The sequence below is a fragment of the Neoarius graeffei genome, chromosome 1, assembly GCF_027579695.1.
Source record: "Neoarius graeffei isolate fNeoGra1 chromosome 1, fNeoGra1.pri, whole genome shotgun sequence".
Taxonomy (NCBI): domain Eukaryota; kingdom Metazoa; phylum Chordata; class Actinopteri; order Siluriformes; family Ariidae; genus Neoarius; species Neoarius graeffei.
Genome location: NC_083569.1, coordinates 79,315,095 through 79,333,341, shown reverse-complemented (window position 1 = coordinate 79,333,341; position 18,247 = coordinate 79,315,095). Strand labels below are relative to the sequence as shown.

The 18,247-nt window shown below is 41.7% G+C and overlaps 1 protein-coding gene across 1 annotated transcript; it reads left to right on the top strand.

Moving 5' to 3' along the window:
• On the top strand, positions 1-17,237 carry LOC132893976 (E3 ubiquitin-protein ligase TRIM21-like). Its single transcript, XM_060933189.1, has 7 exons — positions 1-2,524; positions 4,858-5,414; positions 5,580-5,675; positions 5,796-6,029; positions 6,126-6,288; positions 6,424-6,459; positions 16,504-17,237. The coding sequence occupies exons 1-7, from the start codon at positions 2,347-2,349 to the stop codon at positions 17,049-17,051; spliced, it is 1,812 nt and encodes a 603-aa protein (XP_060789172.1). The 5' UTR covers positions 1-2,346; the 3' UTR covers positions 17,052-17,237.
• The last annotated feature ends 1,010 nt before the right edge of the window (positions 17,238-18,247 follow it).

The following is an 18,247-nucleotide window of genomic DNA, read 5'->3' as shown; positions in this document are numbered from 1 at the left end:
TTAGACCACACCCCTTTTCATTACAGAGATGTACATCACCTGGTATGCTTAATTGGTAGGAGGCTTTCAAGCCTATGCAGCTTGGAGTAGGCCAACATGCATAGAGAGGGTAATGTGGTCAACATACTCATTTGCCTAATAATTCTGCACTCCCTGTACAGCGGATGTAGAGTGGACCAATCAGAGCCCTCTTGTCTGCGACGCTGTCTGTGAGGCTTCTGCGGTGGTCACAATTTTTGGGAGGTGCGCGCAGAGCGTCTGCGAAGGTGGGGGGGCTACGCAGACACTGTCTGCGACGCTATCTGCGAGGACTGGGTTGTCAGCATAAATTGGCCTTGAGAAAATCAGCCTTTATAATGGGTGTCTATTGCGTTACACACCAGTGGAGCAGAGTGTAGAGAGCTTGGAAAAATAGCTCAAACTTTCTCATTTAAACTGTGTTTTCAGCCCCAATTTTCACTCCCCACACATAATTTTCTCAAAAGTAGTAGCCACACTTGTCCTGATTCACACAATGTGTCTACCTACACGATAGGACTTGCAGTTTTTGAATGAGAAGCCTGAAAGTGAGGAGAGGGCAGGCGCGCAGCCCCATAGACTCCCATTATAAAACTTGGCAGAAAAGTCACTCGTTTTTAACTTGCTCTAGTGACCTCATTTTTTACACTACAGACAAAAAAATTACATCAGTGTGTTCAGGTGATCCTTGTGGCACTCACTGTGAAAGAATTTTGTGAATATCTCTTTCCGTTTTCGTGTAAATCCCCGTTGTTTGGAGTCAGCACACTGAGAAAATCCTGCGCTCTGTCTGACACTCTGCTCGCTCTCTCTCTCACACTCACACAGAAGGGCCGGGCTGCTCAGGCTTCAGTCTGATTGACGTGTCAGTATCCAATCATTTTGAGGTGGTACCTCGATAGGATTGGATGGCGTTTTTCCTTTTACACTGTAGACTGGATTAAAATATTTCGGTTTTGGGTCAAACCTTCTATTGTACTGCTTGCAACATGGGTGTGAGGAGCTTTTCAAGCAATATGGTAAAAAAATACTCCTGAAAAAAATCTCATATTCCACCTTTAAAAGGTAGAATAAACCTTTTTAAAGCAGATACGCAGATCCTTTATTTTTAAATAAATTTCTGAGTGGATAGTATCTCCATCCTTGACTTTTGTATGTTTCATAAATGGGAATAAAAAAATATATATATTTTTTGAGAGTTAAAATCAACTGCAAAGTTGGTATTCGAGCTGCCCCGCTGAGCCAGCCAGCCCTGAGTGCGTGACGTCACAGCAGGAACCGGTTTTAAGGCCGAGGCCTTTGACAGCTATTAGAGCTGGGTGATATGGCCTAAAAAAAAAAAAAAAAAAACTGATTTTTTTCACAAAAACTCCGATTTATTCGATTTTTCCCCCCCTACTAAAAATCAAACTACAGATGACAAAGAAATGGTTCAAAACAAGTTTTATCTTTATTTTGTTTTCACTTAAATTTCCCCTTTGGGGTTAAAGTGCAACCAGAAACCAAAATGAAGCCAAAAACAAGCTTGTATAGATGAGATGGCAGACCATGCCATTGTAAACAGTGAGAACATACAGTAACTTTTAGAAAGCTTTCTCCAACATAGCTTAGTTTCAAACTGGCACTGATACAATGCACCCTCAAACTTAAAATAAATAAATAAATAAATAAAATGTCCCCTCAAAAAATATGTAAATAAATAAATAAAATTGTGTCCTTTTCGGTAAAACTGACAAAATAGGGGAAAAAAATCCCGGCTTTTCCACTGTATGTATGGGCACCATGTCTTTTGCAATAAACATCGCGATAGCATCTGTGATTGCTTCCACCGCGCCCCATTCTTATCATAATGCACACAGTTGGAAAATGTGTCCGGGACGGCTGCTTGCTTTGCTGTGGATGGTGCGCTCGTGCTGCGGCTGTGTTCATTCCGCTGGGAGCAGCACTCTCCCGCTCCGCTGCAGGCTTCTGTTTAAGGGGTTGGAATAAATTCGTCGTGCTGCTTCCTTTGGAAGCAACTGTTTTCAAACACACCTTACAACGAGGACTTGTTTGGTCTGCGTCCGACGCCGCAAAACCGAACCATTTCCAGATCACGGAGGAAGTTACTCCTTTCTTGGGCACAAGTTGCAGCTTTCCCCCAATCGCTGCCATGTTGTTTGTGTGTGTCTATGGCAAGCACGTGGGAGGAGGTCTATAGAGAGCGTGCACGTGACGTCACGAGGTCACGTGATATTCGTTATCCGTCATTTTGGATGGCAAGATCGCGCATAGACCTTAGACGAACCTGTTCTAATTATCAAGTGTGTGGGAGTAGATCTTTCGAGAATGGTTATATCTTGTTCAGCATTTGGTTGTACCAATAGGCAGGGCCAAAAGGAGGGCCTGTTATTTTATAGAGTCCCCGCAGATGCGGAGAGACGCGCAAAATGGGTGTCCGCTGTGCGAAGAGAAAACTGGAACCCCAGTTCTACCAGCCGAATTTGTAGTGAATACTTCATATCAGGTAGGTGTAATCTTCTAATTCAATACTCCTAGTACATCTGTTAAGTTGATTTTCGGATTGAATGACAACTGCATACTTAGAAACTAGACAGTCTCTAACGTTTAAAATGGCTATGCCTAGCCCTACTACCCTGGCCTAGTCTATGACAATGTTTTATCTTTTTGGCTCATATATGCCTTTGAAAGGGGCGGCACGGTGGTGTAGTGGTTAGCGCTGTCGCCTCACAGCAAGAAGGTCCGGGTTCGAGCCTCGTGGCCGGCGAGGGTCTTTCTGTGTGGAGTTTGCATGTTCTCCCCGTGTCCGCGTGGGTTTCCTCCGGGTGCTCCGGTTTCCCCCACAGTCCAAAGACATGCAGGTTAGGCTAACTGGTGACTCTAAATTGACCATAGGTGTGAATGTGAGTGTGAATGGTTGTCTGTGTCTGTGTGTCAGCCCTGTGATGACCTGGCGACTTGTCCAGGGTGTACCCCGCCTTTCGCCCGTAGTCAGCTGGGATAGGCTCCAGCTTGCCTGCGACCCTGTAGAAGGATAAAGCGGCTAGAGATAATGAGATGAGATGAGATGCCTTTGAAAGGCCAATCCATAGTAGGGATGGCAAAAACGAAAAAAAAATCTTGACCGACCACCGAGCCTCATTAGCCGGTTAAAGTCGGTTAACCTAGGAGTTTAAACAGGGATGCAAACGGCGGATGCGCCTTTTTCACCGCGCAGACCCGAATTTTTTTTTTTAGGGGGGGCGTTGGAGTGTCTGAATAATTTCATCAGAGTAAATTCTGTATTAAAATTACTAAATGAGCAAATGTCATTACAGTCCATGAAAAATAGGAAGTATGAGAAGAAAACAGTAAATCAGAAAGCTGCCCACGTTTTCACGGAAACTGCGCAAATGTGCGCAGCTTTTTGATTTACTGTTTTTCAGACAAAAACATACATATTTACAACCCTGTCATTATCTGGAACTGAGTTTAAATTTCGAACATTCTTAAGATAAAACATCCTGCATAGTCTCTTTATGATAAACGTCTTAATGCCACTTACCCATGAGGTTATCAAGTAGACATTCTTCTTTGGTACCTTCCAGAGGTGTAGTTGAGATACCCATCCCGCAACAAAATATTTATAAGCTTCCAGGCTCTTGTAAGCTTTGAGGGCTTTGCCAGTGTAACACGATTCACGATTAACAAGAAAATTGTAAATGTCGTGGTAGGCCAGATCAGGCAAATCGCCAGCACCGCAGCTCCGAATTTCCCTGAACAAGGATTGCGGCAAGTTGTACGGATCTGCAAGACAAGTAATCGTGCGATGTAGATGGGGTATTTTCTGAATTTTCTTGGGGATTACTGCCTGGATCCATTACGCTCGCGCAAGGTAAACTATCCTGATGCCATCCAATGTGGCGGAGTGGGCGGAGTATACACATGCAGGTCACGTGACTGCACATCCTCTATAGTGTCAGTGCCCGATCCATTCTGCACATGCGCAGAGGGGAGCATCGGTGGCCGAAGTTAAAACTGAGAGAAAACCGTTTTTCATAAAAAACACATCGTCCTTAACTGTAAATTCAAATTAATCAATAAAAATGGATTTATCACCCAACTCTAACAGCTATAGACCAAAGTCATATAAATAAAAATTTATGGTGAAAGTAAGAAATACCGTTTCCGACTTGCTCAACTAAGACTGATTTGACTTCATTGATTGTGGGTTGACTCTCATTAAAACAGGTGTTATAACTTATGCAACATACAGTACATGCATGCATTTTCACTGATAAAACGTAAAAGGCTAATTAAATAATCAGATGAACTGAGACAATCACATTCTGAAGCAAATTAAATAATCTTATACTGGTAACTTAAACACACAATACAAGTTACATGTATTAATCTAAATGCAGGCAAACAACGTGTTTTTATATCCAAATGAGAGTCGGGGCTTACCCGTCTGTGTTCTCGCTTCTTGAAGGCTGGTCTTGTGGCCGATTGTTTCAAAACAATCTGACTTTCAGTTGTTTGTTCAGTTCTCCGTTCATTCACTTCTTCCATGTAAGGGCGAGATGGCAGCGATATCCAGTTTAGAAATCAGACAGCTGCTACACTCATTCTCTGGTTTGTCCATACGGAGTACTCCGCCATTACTGCTCAGCTCAGGTAATTACTGAAACCCGGGACGTTTTGGGATCAGTCCAGAAGAATTATGGAGAAATTCTGGTGTTTGATTTTCACACCTACACTACAGACGCAGTGTACCATATAGAGACAAGGTTGGAACAAATTCCAGTATTTCTACACTATTTATAAACAATGTGTAACGTTATTTTCTATCAACCCTAGTTTCTGGTGACTCCAGCAGTCTCCTGTCTGAAGAGCAGCTGCTGTGTTCGATCTGTCTGGATGTGTTCACTGATCCACTCAGCACTCCATGTGGACACAACTTCTGTAAGAGCTGCCTTACACAGTGCTGGGAGAAGAGTCAACACTGTCACTGTCCATTATGTAAAGAGAAATTCACCAAGAAACCTGAACTGAAGATTAATACAACACTGAGAGAGGTTGCAGATCACTTCAAGAAGAAACGTGGTCCTGACAAACCTGAGGTTCTTTGTGATGCCTGCACTGGAGAGAAGCTGAAGGCTCTGAAATCCTGTCTGGATTGTCGTGCAACTTTCTGTAAAACTCATTTCGAACTTCATAATCTTGTTTCAAGCTTTAAGAAACATAAATTAATAAACCCTGTGGAGAACCTGGAGGACTACATATGCCAGAAACATGAGCGACCACTGGAGCTGTTCTGTAGAGATGATCAGACGTGTGTGTGTCAGTTCTGCACTGAGACAGACCACAAGAATCACAACACTGTTCCTATAGAGGAGGAGAGCGGAGTGAGGAAGGTGAGAAACACTGATTAACAAACTTTAGATATTATTATAGAAAATACAAATTAATTTATCCAGTGGTAGATCAGATTGGAAATTTCTGAGATCAAATTCCAGGACAAAAAAGGTACAAAAGTATTAAAAATAATATCAATTATTTATCTTCTGCTCTGTCATCAGACTCAGCTGGGGAAAACACAGACAGATGTGCAGCAGATGATTCAGGACCGACTGAAGAAGATCCAAGAGATCAAACACTCAGTCGAGCTCAGCAAAGTGTGTGGAAAATAGTTTGTGTATTGTTTGCTTGAATCTGTAGAAATTAACAATCCGCAATAAATATTAGTTCATTATTCAGTGTGATGTAAAGAAAGTGAAAATGTGTTGCTCCTTTAGAGAAGCACAGAGAAAGAGAAAGCAGGCAGTGTTGAAGTCTTCACTGCTCTGATTCGCTCCATTGAGAGAAGTCAGGCTGAGCTGCTCGAGGTGATGGAGGAGAAGCAGAAAGCAGCAGAGAGGCAGGCTGAAGGACTCATTAAAGAGCTGGAGCAGGAAATCACTGTGCTAAAGAGGAGAGACACTGAGCTGGAGCAGCTCTCACACACTGAGGAGCATCTCCACCTCCTACAGGTCAGTGTTCCTCTCTCTGCTCACTGGCAATGCAGAACATCACAGAACAACACTCACCATGCTGAGGGATTTCTCCTCTCTCCTGCTCTACTGTAGATTTACTCCTCCATGTGCAGCCCTCCACACACCAAGAACTGGACTGAGATCAGTATTAACACTGATCTGAGTGGGGACACTGTGAGGACAGCTCTGTCTCAGCTTCAGCAGACTCTGAATAAGAAACTCACTAAAACACTCAATGACAAGTTAAAGGAAGCAGGTGAGAAACTTTTATATGATGTGTTTTCTTGGCACAAGTCTATAATAATATTTGTTCATTTTTAGCTTTATTTGATTCAAATCCTGCAATAAAACCATCTGAAATCTAATGAAAGTGATGTTTTGTTGTAATTAGTTTCCACAGAACTGAAGAGGATTCAGCAGTATGCAGGTACAGTGAGGTTTCTGTTTCCTCTCATATTAAAATGTACAGATCGTCATTACACCACTGCATCATCAGACTTATTTTCATCTGTAGATCTCTCCAGCTAAAAGGAAGTCTTAAAGTGTCTCTCATTATCCTCTAGCCTGGCAAGCCAGACTAATGCCGCTTTTCCACTACAAACGCGGCTGAGTCGGGCTGAGCCGTGCCGTGCTGAGTTGGGCTGAGTCGAGCTGAGCGGGGCTGTTGGAGTTGCATTTCGACTACAACCGCGCTGAACCGTGCTGGCTGGAAGTGGGCGGACACATTGGGTGGAGTTAGCGAAAGTGGGTGGACGTCATGTGATGTCGTTAAGCAGCGCAAACAGTGACATCAGTGATCTTTTAAGCGGTAGTCTCACGACCCGGAGAGTAAACAATAAACATGGAGGACATGGAGTCGTTAGTGTTGCTGGTCTTGGTGCTGTGGCTTGTTGTCACCGACAACACGGACAGATACTGGCAAGAGCGTATAGATGAGGCGAGGCGCATAAGGCTTCAGAAATTCTCGTAATTCTTCTCCTTCCGGGTTTACGGTGTTTACAGATCCCAGCGTGCTCGCGGGGCGTGTGTGGGCATGTGAGGACACTCCTCCTCACCAATCAGTGCACAGGGGAGTGTCTGCTCACGCCCCCAGACTCACTCGGCACGGTTTGGCTCGCTTCAGCCCCACTCCAAAACCGTGCGAGTTTTAGGGGCTAAGCAGGGCTGAAGCGAGCCGAGTCGTGCTGGTTTTTGGTAGTCGAAACGCGAGCCGTGTCGGGCTGAAGTGAGCTGAAGCGAGCTGAAGTGAGCTGAAAAAGGGTAGTGGAAAAGGGCCATATATGTGAATATTTAGTCCGGCCTCGCTCGTAGACATTTCCAAAGGGTGGGGGTGGAACAACCCGCTGTCTTTCAAACTGTCTCTGTGCGTATAGGCCAACGCTCTGACCAATCAGCGCAACAGTGACTGTGACGTAGTCAGAGCGACAGAAAGCAGTGGGGGAGACCTTGAAATAAATAATTTTTCAAAATGCGTATTAATTAATAAACAGGTTCTAGATATTAAGAAGTTTGGAGATAATGACCACAAGTTTGGAGTCTGTACCACATACTTAAAATACACTCTTATTTTTTTCAAGTGTTTTTCAAGGGTTTGCTTAAACTGTTTTTGAGAGTTTTTATTTTTATTTAGTGGTGTTTGGTGAAATAATTTCCCTTAAATTTAAAATAACGGGAAAATAAGAAACAATCAAAAAGTAAATGTTTCAAAGCTGTTTATTAATTCTTCGTACTGCACAAACTAGCCCCATCCTTTTGGCTACGAGCGGAGCTAGCTGTAGATCAGACTTTTGCCATAGCCGGTCGGCAAAACAGCGAAAACGTCCTTCTTGAAAAGGAATGAGCGGAGAGCCTCTTCCTGCTCATGTTTCAACGAAAACTCCAAGTCTAATTCTTCTAAAACTGATTCCAAAGCGGAGTCAAACGCGCACTGTTCACTAGCCGTAGCCATCTTTCCTGTTGTGCTTTCTCCAGCGTCGCGCAGCTTTGTCGTCACTCCTGCAAAAGCCCGCCCAAAGAATCCAAACAAAAACCTTGCGTTGTGATTGGCAGGCACGATTTGATGCCCGAGGTGTTTTTGTTGATATGGTGCGAGGCTAGACCCACTTGCAGGCAAAAAATATTTTTGGCCGCTAGGCGGGTGGGTCTAGTTTACTAGGCTAATTATCCTCCTCACTACACTGTAAAAACAAAAATGTTGAGAAAACTCAAATTATCAAGGCAACATGATGCAATAGATTTTTGAATTGTCAACTTTTGACTACTGTCGTTGACTTTTACTAGTTTTCAAGTTTAGACGAGTTCTGCAGACTTGGATTTTCTTGTTCACATAATTTTGATAATCTTGCGAGGCTAACCATGAAATTCTTGCTTCAATAACATGGATTTCTATCTTCATACAGAAATTCCTGCTGAATAAACACACAATTCTTGATTCAGTGAGATAGAAATATTGCTTTATAAATCGATAAAAATGCATGTTGCTGTAATAAATAAATTAATATTGAAATAAAATGAAGAGCACAAAGCATTAAGTTAACCAACACTATGTTCATTCCTCTTGGTAAACATCGTGGTGAACAGGACATGCATACATAAAATAATTGTCTGTCCAAGTGTATCTTGAAGTTGTAAATGAGCACTAATCACAATGAACTAGACAAGTTTAAAATTGCACATACATTGAAATTTTAGTAGAGATGAAAGTGGAGCAAAGAAAAAAATCCTGAACTTTTGAAAGTCAAACTAAGATTGGGGGGGCAATGTCCCCCGAAAAAATTTTAATAACATAACACACAAAACCCTGCATTCTAGTGCATTTTAGTACTTATTTTCACTAAAACAAGTGATAACTTTTAAGCCTTGTCCTTTCATGTACATTAATGATTAACATGTCAAAAATATCAAATTTAATTCCCCGAGTTAATAAGTAATTTTCAGGAGTGCATTTAGAAAACGCGGTGATTTTCCTGCTACACAGTTCATTACTTTGAAAAATATCAGACAGCTGAAGGTAAACTCAGCAAAATCCCAAAACAGTCCTGTTAAAAAGTAAAGGTCTGTTAGAGTTTCTAAAGCTTTCAGGTTTCAATGTTGGGGACGTTGAGCCTACATTATGTCACAAAAAATAAATTACCATTGCTAGTTTTAGGTAGCTTAGAAACCGGCTCTTCCATTATTGCTGTTTCTTCCACGTTTTCTTGATGATGTGTTCTAGAAACGGCACTACAACTTAGCTTCGAAACCACAAAATGCAACTTTGATGGAAAAAAAAATACAATAAATTGCTTACCTCTCTTCACGTCAAAAGAAGGAGGAAACTTTTGCTTGTTTTGACATGGTGAATTATTAACACAAGAGGAAATACTTGTAATTCGCAACTAAAAAGACTGCAGCTACACTGGCAGTGTGAACATGCTTTCTAGTGCGATTGTGTTGGGCAGAACGGTGTCAGTTCTACGTGCGCCTTAGCACGTGCACCTGAAGGCGCGCTAACGAGCTCCGGCACACACGCTGTTATCAAAGAACACCTGTCTTTAATCAATGAACTGTGTTTGGGCTATTTAAGGACTGCGCCCATGCAAGGACGATGTGAAGTATTACGCCGCGTCTAGGAACGCGAAAAATCCAAAAAATAAGTTTCTCCATTCGGGAAACCGGAGATTTTCAAGAGTTTTGTCAAATATCCGGATTTCCGGGTAAATACAGAAGACTTTCATCTATATTTTAGTAGCAAACTTGAACAGGCAAAACACTGGTTATGTGCCTCTTACAAATCTTGTAAAATGATTGAGACAAACGCATACAAAAACGTCTTGAATTTGGATTATGTACCACAACACGTGCATTTTTAGAATATTTCAAGAATAAAAAATTATAAAGCGCCACCGCCTCTTGTTAACTGACATCCAACAATACCAAAATGTATATTTCACAGGCAAACTGGAGTTGCATGCTCAAAATGACTGCACATGCAAGATAGTGCATACACCCAAGTTTTACTTGAGCACCAGCAACAAACATGAACAGTGGAAACACGGTATATGCACCTCTTGTGAACTGGCAGCTGACATCTCCAAAAGTTTCATGAATCTTTGTTTCAGAGGCAGAGATCTGCATGCTTAAAATGACTAGCTCACAGCAATAGCTTTGTTTTGAGACCCCTTATGCGCTGTGAGCATCGAGAGCCAAGCTCAAAAAAAGACAGTCTGAAGTGCTTCAAAGGTATACCTCATCTCCTTTGGATAATCAATGTTCATGGCATACAGAAGGCCAAAGAGGGATGCAAAGGCAGTACTGAGGTCTGGTAGGTCATGGAGCACAATGGCCCCTTCCAACACAATAGCCATGTCTCGCATATTTGGTGAAATGGCAGCATCATTGTCTTCGAGGACAGTGAGGATGGCAACAGACACACCTCTGAGCACTCGTTCTTCAGGGTCAGTGTCCTGAAGAGAAGGAACAAACATGATTGAGTGTTAAAGAAAACTGAAAGACAAAATGCATTTCTTCTTATTCCAACCTAAATTTTAGTAACAGGGGCGGCACGGTGGTGTAGTGGTTAGCGCTGTCGCCTCACAGCAAGAAGGTCCTGGGTTCGAGCCCCGGGGCCGGCGAGGGCCTTTCTGTGTGGAGTTTGCATGTTCTCCCCGTGTCCGCGTGGGTTTCCTCCGGGTGCTCCGGTTTCCCCCACAGTCCAAAGACATGCAGGTTAGGTTAACTGGTGACTCTAAATTGACCGTAGGTGTGAGTGTGAATGGTTGTCTGTGTCTATGTGTCAGCCCTGTGATGACCTGGCGACTTGTCCAGGGTGTACCCCGCCTTTCGCCCGTAGTCAGCTGGGATAGGCTCCAGCTTGCCTGCGACCCTGTAGAAGGATAAAGCGGCTAGAGATAATGAGATGAGATGAGATTTTAGTAACATGCTACTGACCCTTGCCATTCAGCTTGTGGAAGTTTAAAAAAAAAAAAAAGCACATTGAATTACCTGTGTAGGAAATGTGCTATAGAAATAAACTTGCTATTACTCACCGAACACGTCAAGAAGAATTTAGCGATGTCGTCCCGAACAAAAATAGGCAGGCCCCTCAGTGCTGCTGTCTTTCGGTGAGACACAATGTCCAATGTCTAACAGTACCCAGCGGAAAACACACAAGCATATCAATTAGTATAGTGCCAATTTATACAAAATGCAAAAGGAAAGAGGGAAAGAAATTCCACTGTAATCCTGCATTAATTTGTACTTTTACAAATCAAAAATACTGTGATCATTTTTTGTTTCAATTCAGAACACCAAAGCAATGACTGGTACCATCAATTTTTACTGATGCATTTCCATCAAAGCATTTTTTAGCTTTTCTGTTTCTCTGGAATGAAAAAAGTATATTCATGCTTTCCTAATAATCCCAGGCAAATATTTCACATTTTCAACAAAGGAAAGAGGCATGGGCGGTCACGTCTTCTTTGGCTACTGAACACAGCAAGTGCTCAAGCTTTGGCAGTTGAAAAGCATGACGTTATTTTCCCTCAACTTGTGAATGCTTTTAGCTTCAGGCACATCACTTACCTGTTCATCAAGGTTATCAAGGAGGTGTTCCATCTTCTGACCAAAGCCTGCCTTCCCGAGCCCGGTACAGTCTAAGCAGGCGAGGCACATATTTGTCAAGGGATGTAGTGAAAGTCCCCAGGAGGTCTTTGCTGGTGATTCAATTAAATTCTTCAGATATAAACACAAACAATAAAATAAAATAAGTGGACAATCATGATTCTGTTAGGGTTTTTTTTTTCTTAACAGAAAATTCCTAAGAAGCTACAATACAATTACTCTATAAAAATGTATATCATTTAGTTTTGGCAAAAAAGTTTCATTAAGTTTCACTGGCATCTGTAAAGACAAACCCTAAGGACTAACGATTAATCTGACTATGACACATCAATTGTTTCCAATTTAAAAGTTGAATTAGGGGACATACTCCTTGGGAGGACAAATTCTATTATGAATTGTGGGGCTGATAGTGTAGTGAGTTGGAGTGTGTGGAGTGGCCTGTAGTGGAGTGGTAGGGCGGGGTATAGTATAGCTTGCCAGTATAGCTTATAACAAATCGCACATTTCATCAGTTATAGTCAATGTGGTAAAATTAGACCTGCCCAATTATACACACTGGATTGAGCATTTGAATAATAAAGTTACGAAATAAATGAGCACAATCTTACCTCCTCAAAGGAAAACAGTGCAGGCCATCTCTCCTGGACATCAGATACCATAGGCTGCCCCTCTACTAACTCTCTCCGCCTAAGGGAAAATGTCAGCTCCATCTTGTGCCACATCACTGTCAGGTTCTTTTTCTTCTTCTTCTTCATTTAATCAACCAGAGCAACTCTCTTCTTCAAGAGTAGAATCATCATGGTGGTGTGGATAATCTGGAACATGGTTGACCTCTCCATGTTTGGGCTTTTTCAGGGTGAACAGGCGGTCATCCTCATCTCCACCTTTTCTTTTCCTGTTCACATCCACCTCATTGCAGCCTGCCTGGTGCAGCTTTGACCTGTAGTTTCCAAGCTTGTACTGGATACTTGTTTTCCATTCTTCGTAGCCTGTGATGCTACCTAGCTCATTAAGGACCAGAGTAGAGGCAACTGATTGAAGTTCATCTTTGTCAGGGTAGCTTTTGATTTCAAAAATTGCCTGTGCAATTTTATCCAAAATGTCCATTTTAATGTCTCTTGTCACGTCAAGGCCCTTCTTTGACTTTTTGTACATCTCATTACCCTTACGCAATTTCAGTTCAACATCATATGAGAACTTGGGGATCGGGAACGGAGAGGGCCGCTCAGCAACATGCCTTAAATTGCTCTGGATAGAGTCTGAGCTAGACCTGAACACTGCTCAGAGTGAACACTGGCTGTATCAAGAGCGGAGACTGAACCAATCGAATGGTCACTGGATTGGTTAAGTAGAGATGAATTACAGTCCCACATAATATGCAGGACTGCACGCTCAGCTGGTAATTCAGACATTGTCAAGTTGCATAATGCATTGCCAACATCTGGATCCTCAAACTGGAGTGAGAAATCACCTTCAAGTCTAAGTCTCTCTTTCAGTCCATCAATCAGTTCACTGACAGATTCTGCTACAGCAAGCTGTATTCGTCTGGCTTCTTTGGAGAAGACAACCACCCGAAATAATAAAGTCTGAAAATAAGAGTGAAATAAAGAGCGGGAAATAGTCAGACTTGGTTCAAAAACATTTGACAAAATAAAGCCAAAGTCTTAGGTGATCACAGCCCAGAGTGACGTCTTCAAACTGCTTTCTTAATCTGAGCAGCAGCCAAAGTATTAATTTTATAATAAAAGGAAAAGAACCTTAACACCTCAGTGAAGCTAGTATAAGAAAATGTTTAATACTTTAACTTGATAATTTTAATCAGTTTTCAAAAGAATAAATTAGTTTAATCTAAAATAATGAAGCAATTGCAGATACATGTATATGTATGAAAATATAGATGTTCGTGTTTTATAACTGATATGGTTCAGCATGAACTGAGAATGAAACATTTTCCCCCCACATGCATGGACAGTTAAATGACTTAAATAAGACAGAATGTTCTGAGTAACTTAAATGGATTTCAATTTAAGCACAATTTTGAACAATGAAAATCCAACAAAATCTTAAAACTTGGACTATTTTTCCACACATTTCACACATGAAAAGGTTAAATAAGATCTTTGTTGAATCGACCCTTTAGTGTAAACAGCTGGCACAAGGAAACATCCCATTCTGAGTTGCTTTAATGGAGATACGATCGATACTTTAGATCGATGCTTTTGATTGATACTTTAGATCGATCCGCCCACCACTAGCGTTTACATTCCTGCCGCAGCGTCCATTCGGGAGGCACTGGGAAGACTGTGCTCTTCTCCTGGGCCCAAGTCTAACCAACTTCGAAGCCCCTTCACTTTAATCAGCAAGTTTCCCACATGGCGCTATACACTGGCTTGGATCTGCAAAATTGTAACATTTCTGACTGACAAATCGCCCAGCGTTTGCGTTCACTGCGCGGCTACTGCTAACTGCAGAACCAGGTCATCCCCTCCCCCTCCTCAAAGTGCTCATGGGCATCATTTCCTCCTCAAACAAAACTACACCATAATTCAATTACAACGCATTATAAACACACGCAGTGCGTTCCAACATATTAAAGTTAGCATAAAGTCGTGTTTGTTAGGGTGACCAGACGTCCCGGTTTTACCGGGACAGTCCCGATTTGGGGTTGTGTGTCCCGAGTCCCGACAAAAATCTGCCGGGACACGGATATGTCCCGGTTTTCGCCACTCGCGACGTTTGCGACTGAGCAGCGTGGGAATCATTAGCGGAGAAATGTCTGCATTTACTATTTTGATGAATTGACAGGAATCGCAAACTTTCCTGGTTACTGCCCCCTGGCCCTGTGGCATGGGTGTTTATTTAGCCACATTATTCCAGACAATAGAACGTGTTGCCATGCAACAATAAAATAAACATTAACTGGCGCGAATGTTCTTTGTCTAGCAGCTAGCAGCAGTAATGCCGCAGCAATTATGCCGAAAAGAAAATGTACCTATTCCAAAGATTTACAGGGCACCTACCCCTTCCTCCGAGAGGTGCAGAACAATGCGCACGAAGCCTACTGCACACACTGTAAGTGTTTTGTTCTTGTACTGAGTTGGGTTGCCTATGTTGCAAATGCTGTGCGCTCCTGTGGGGGCTTTCCTCGGGCTGTCGCCCCTCTCCTCCTTTACTGCTGTTTTGTTTGAGTGTATATTTACGGAAGCCGAGAGAGGCCCTTCATATAATCTTTTTTTATTCACCTTGTTATCCCAACCTAACGACATAATTAATTCAGGATCTCGAGAAAACAACACAACTAATTCGAGATCTCTAGAAAACAAAACCGTTATTTCGAGATCTTGAGAAAACAAAATTATTTAATGATCTCAGCTGGATCACTGTATCTCCGTCGGTAGAGACGAAGCCGGGCCAGTCTTCTGCGGAGGTGCCACGGACTAATTTTGAAATTATCCCTTATTAAAAGACTTAATGCAATCTCTCCCTGTGTCAACCCCTGATCAAAATATTGCCTTATTAGGTGATCGATTATTCCAGACATTCTAATGACCAAAGTTGTGTCTATACAGAATGAGAAATAGCCCCAAAGTCAGCATATCAAGTCTCTCGGCGCACCTGAATGAACCATTTCTCAGCTGTTTACTCAAGATCACAGAATAATTGTTTTGTTTTCTCGAGATCTTGAAATAACAGTTTTGTTTTCTCGAGATCTTGAATTAGTTGTGTTTTCTCGAGATCCTGAATTAATTATGTCGTTATCTCGGGATAACAAGGTGAATAAAAAAAAGGATTATATGAAGGGCCTCTCTCGGCTTCCGTAGTATATATTCTCAAATCACTTGTCTCTTTTTTGTTTCTGTTTAACATACCATTCTGACAGTTTATTGCTGTGTTGAACAGCTTGTTGCACCTTCCATTAAAGTGTTCACTTTTGTACACATCTTCTTGCTTTATTCATTCAGTTGTGGGGAATGGTTAGTAAGGTTGATTCTGACCTAGGCTATGTTGAGGTCACATATCTACTTTTGAAGTTCATGCTATAGTGCATACAATTTTAGAGATATAGCCTACATGTGCATATGCATTCTTCTTGGTGTTCTCACAAACAGGTGAAATAAATCAGTTTAAATGTGGCCTATGGACATAGCCTGGCCTATTCTCAGCCATTACAAAATCTGCTGTCTGACCATAATTTAACTGATCTGTATACCACTATGCTACTAGATAACAACATGCCTGTTTGTGTTATTTCATGTGAGATGTTGATAAATGTGAGCTTCAACAAAATGATAAGAGCACCTCTCTGACTGTCACGATTACGTAAAAAAAAAAAAAGGTGCGCGTGCACGAGCATGGTCTCGCGCAAAAGTGTCCCGGTTTCAGACTCGGGAAATCTGGCCACCCGAGTGTTTGTGCAAGAATTCTTTTGAGGGTCGCTAAGCTTGGAGCGCCGTCTGTAGCCTCACTAACAATGTTAGCTTTGGTGGTCGGACAAAATGAACCCATATTTCGTTTGAAACAGTAAACTGCGCTTCACTGTTAAAATCCCGAGTCTAGTAAAACAATACTTACCTGCTTAGCCAAACGGAAACGGTGGCAGTATTTTAAGAAACTCGCATCCACGGTGTCCCACAAGTTGAGTCGGAGTTCAAAATGTCCGACCAGCAAGTGACTCCCACAGCTCATGTGGCCACTACGGAGTTTCCATCAAGGGGCTAAACGGAACCTCTCTCTGCTCAGAAACCGGTGTTTACCTGTTATTAAAATGCGTGTTAAGATATGTAAACGCTACAAATGATCCTCACTACTGGATGATGATTTAATCTTTTTTACCTGCAAACTCATATCACACACTGTGTGTTTCTCTCAGTGGATGTGACTCTGGATCCTGATACAGCTCAACCATATCTCATCCTGTCTGCTGATGGAAAACAAGTGACACATGGAGACAAACGACAGAATCTCCCTGAAACACCACAGAGGTTTGATCGATATGTTATGGTTCTGGGAAAGCAGAGTTTCTCCTCAGGGAGATTTTATTATGAGGTGCAGGTCAGAGGGAAAACTGAGTGGGATTTAGGAGTTGTGAGAGAGAACATTAACAGGAAGGGGACGATTACACTGGAACCTCAGAATGGATTGTGGACTGTGGTACTGAGGAATGAGAATCAGTATAAGGCTTGTGCTGATCCCTCTGTCCCCCTCACACTGAGAGAGAAGCTGGAGACGGTGGGGGTGTTTGTGGATTATGAGGAGGGTCTGGTCTCCTTTTATGATGTGAAGTCCAGATCTCATATCTACTCTTTCACTGGTCAGTCTTTCACTGAGAAACTCTATCCATACTTCAGTCCTGGTTTAAATGATGGAGGTAAAAATTCAGCCCCACTGATCATCTCTCCTGTATTAAACACTGAATGAATTTTCAACTCACAAATTTAATCATATATTAAATAGTGAGAATAGACAAATATTTTACATTTTCTGGTTAATTTTAGTAATACATGTTCCCCTTTAAAATGCTGTACAGTTTATTTTAATACCTGGGCTTAGTTTTTTGCAGAAACAAATAATTTTACTCCTACTGTCTGTTGTTACGCATTTTGATTGTGGAACTTTGTCATTACAAATCAAATATTAATAAAGATTATTTACATTTCACACTGAGTTTTACTGCAGAATTTAATCTGATCAGTAAAATGGATGAAGTTCAGCTGCTGATGTCTGTGTAAATAAAACCAAACAAAACTGTTTCTCCTTCAAACCTCAAACATAAACTTGTATTTTATTTCGAAATAAAAGCGTCAGGGTTTTTCTGTTCTTCCAAATAGGAATGAATGAATAAATGAATCCTCAATCTGCACTAAATCCTTCCATCTGCTGGTACAAACGTGAAATAATGCGGTCCATTTGGGTTGAAAATATTAAATTAAAACAAATATGAGATGTTAAATGTAGGATGGCAGAGGGGAGTCTCATTAATATTCATGACAAAACGCTACCTGATTGGTCAGTGACACGTTACAGCTCTGACGTTTCATGTTGCTGCACGTGACAGTGTTGTGACTGCAGTGAAAAGTCATCCTGAGGAGATTACACTGACTAGTTTATCTGATTCCCTGATTCCTCTATCAGAGTCATTGTCACTTCTTTCCTCATGAGCATCACTGTGTTTTGACTAAGAAGGTGACAGGCTCCTCATTCAGGATTTTGATCTTTTTATTAGGTCATGTTTTTGATTGATGCATATTTAAATACTTATTTAAATGAAAACTTAACTTCCAGTCAGGTCCATAAGTATTTGGACAGTGACAATGTTTTGCTATTTTTCCTCTGTACACCACCACAATGGATTTGAAAAGAATCTGGAGAAATCTATGTACGCAAGAAACAAGGCTGAAAACTGACATTGGATGCCTGTGATCTTCAGGCCCTCAGGCGACACTGCATTAAAAGCAGACACCTGTCTGTGGTGGAAATCACTGTATGGGCTCAGGAACACTTCAGAAAACTATCATCTGTGAAAACAGGGAATTACTGTATCCACAAATGCAAGTTAAAACCAGATATAAACAATATCCAGAAACACCACCACCTTCTCTGGACCCGAGCTCTTT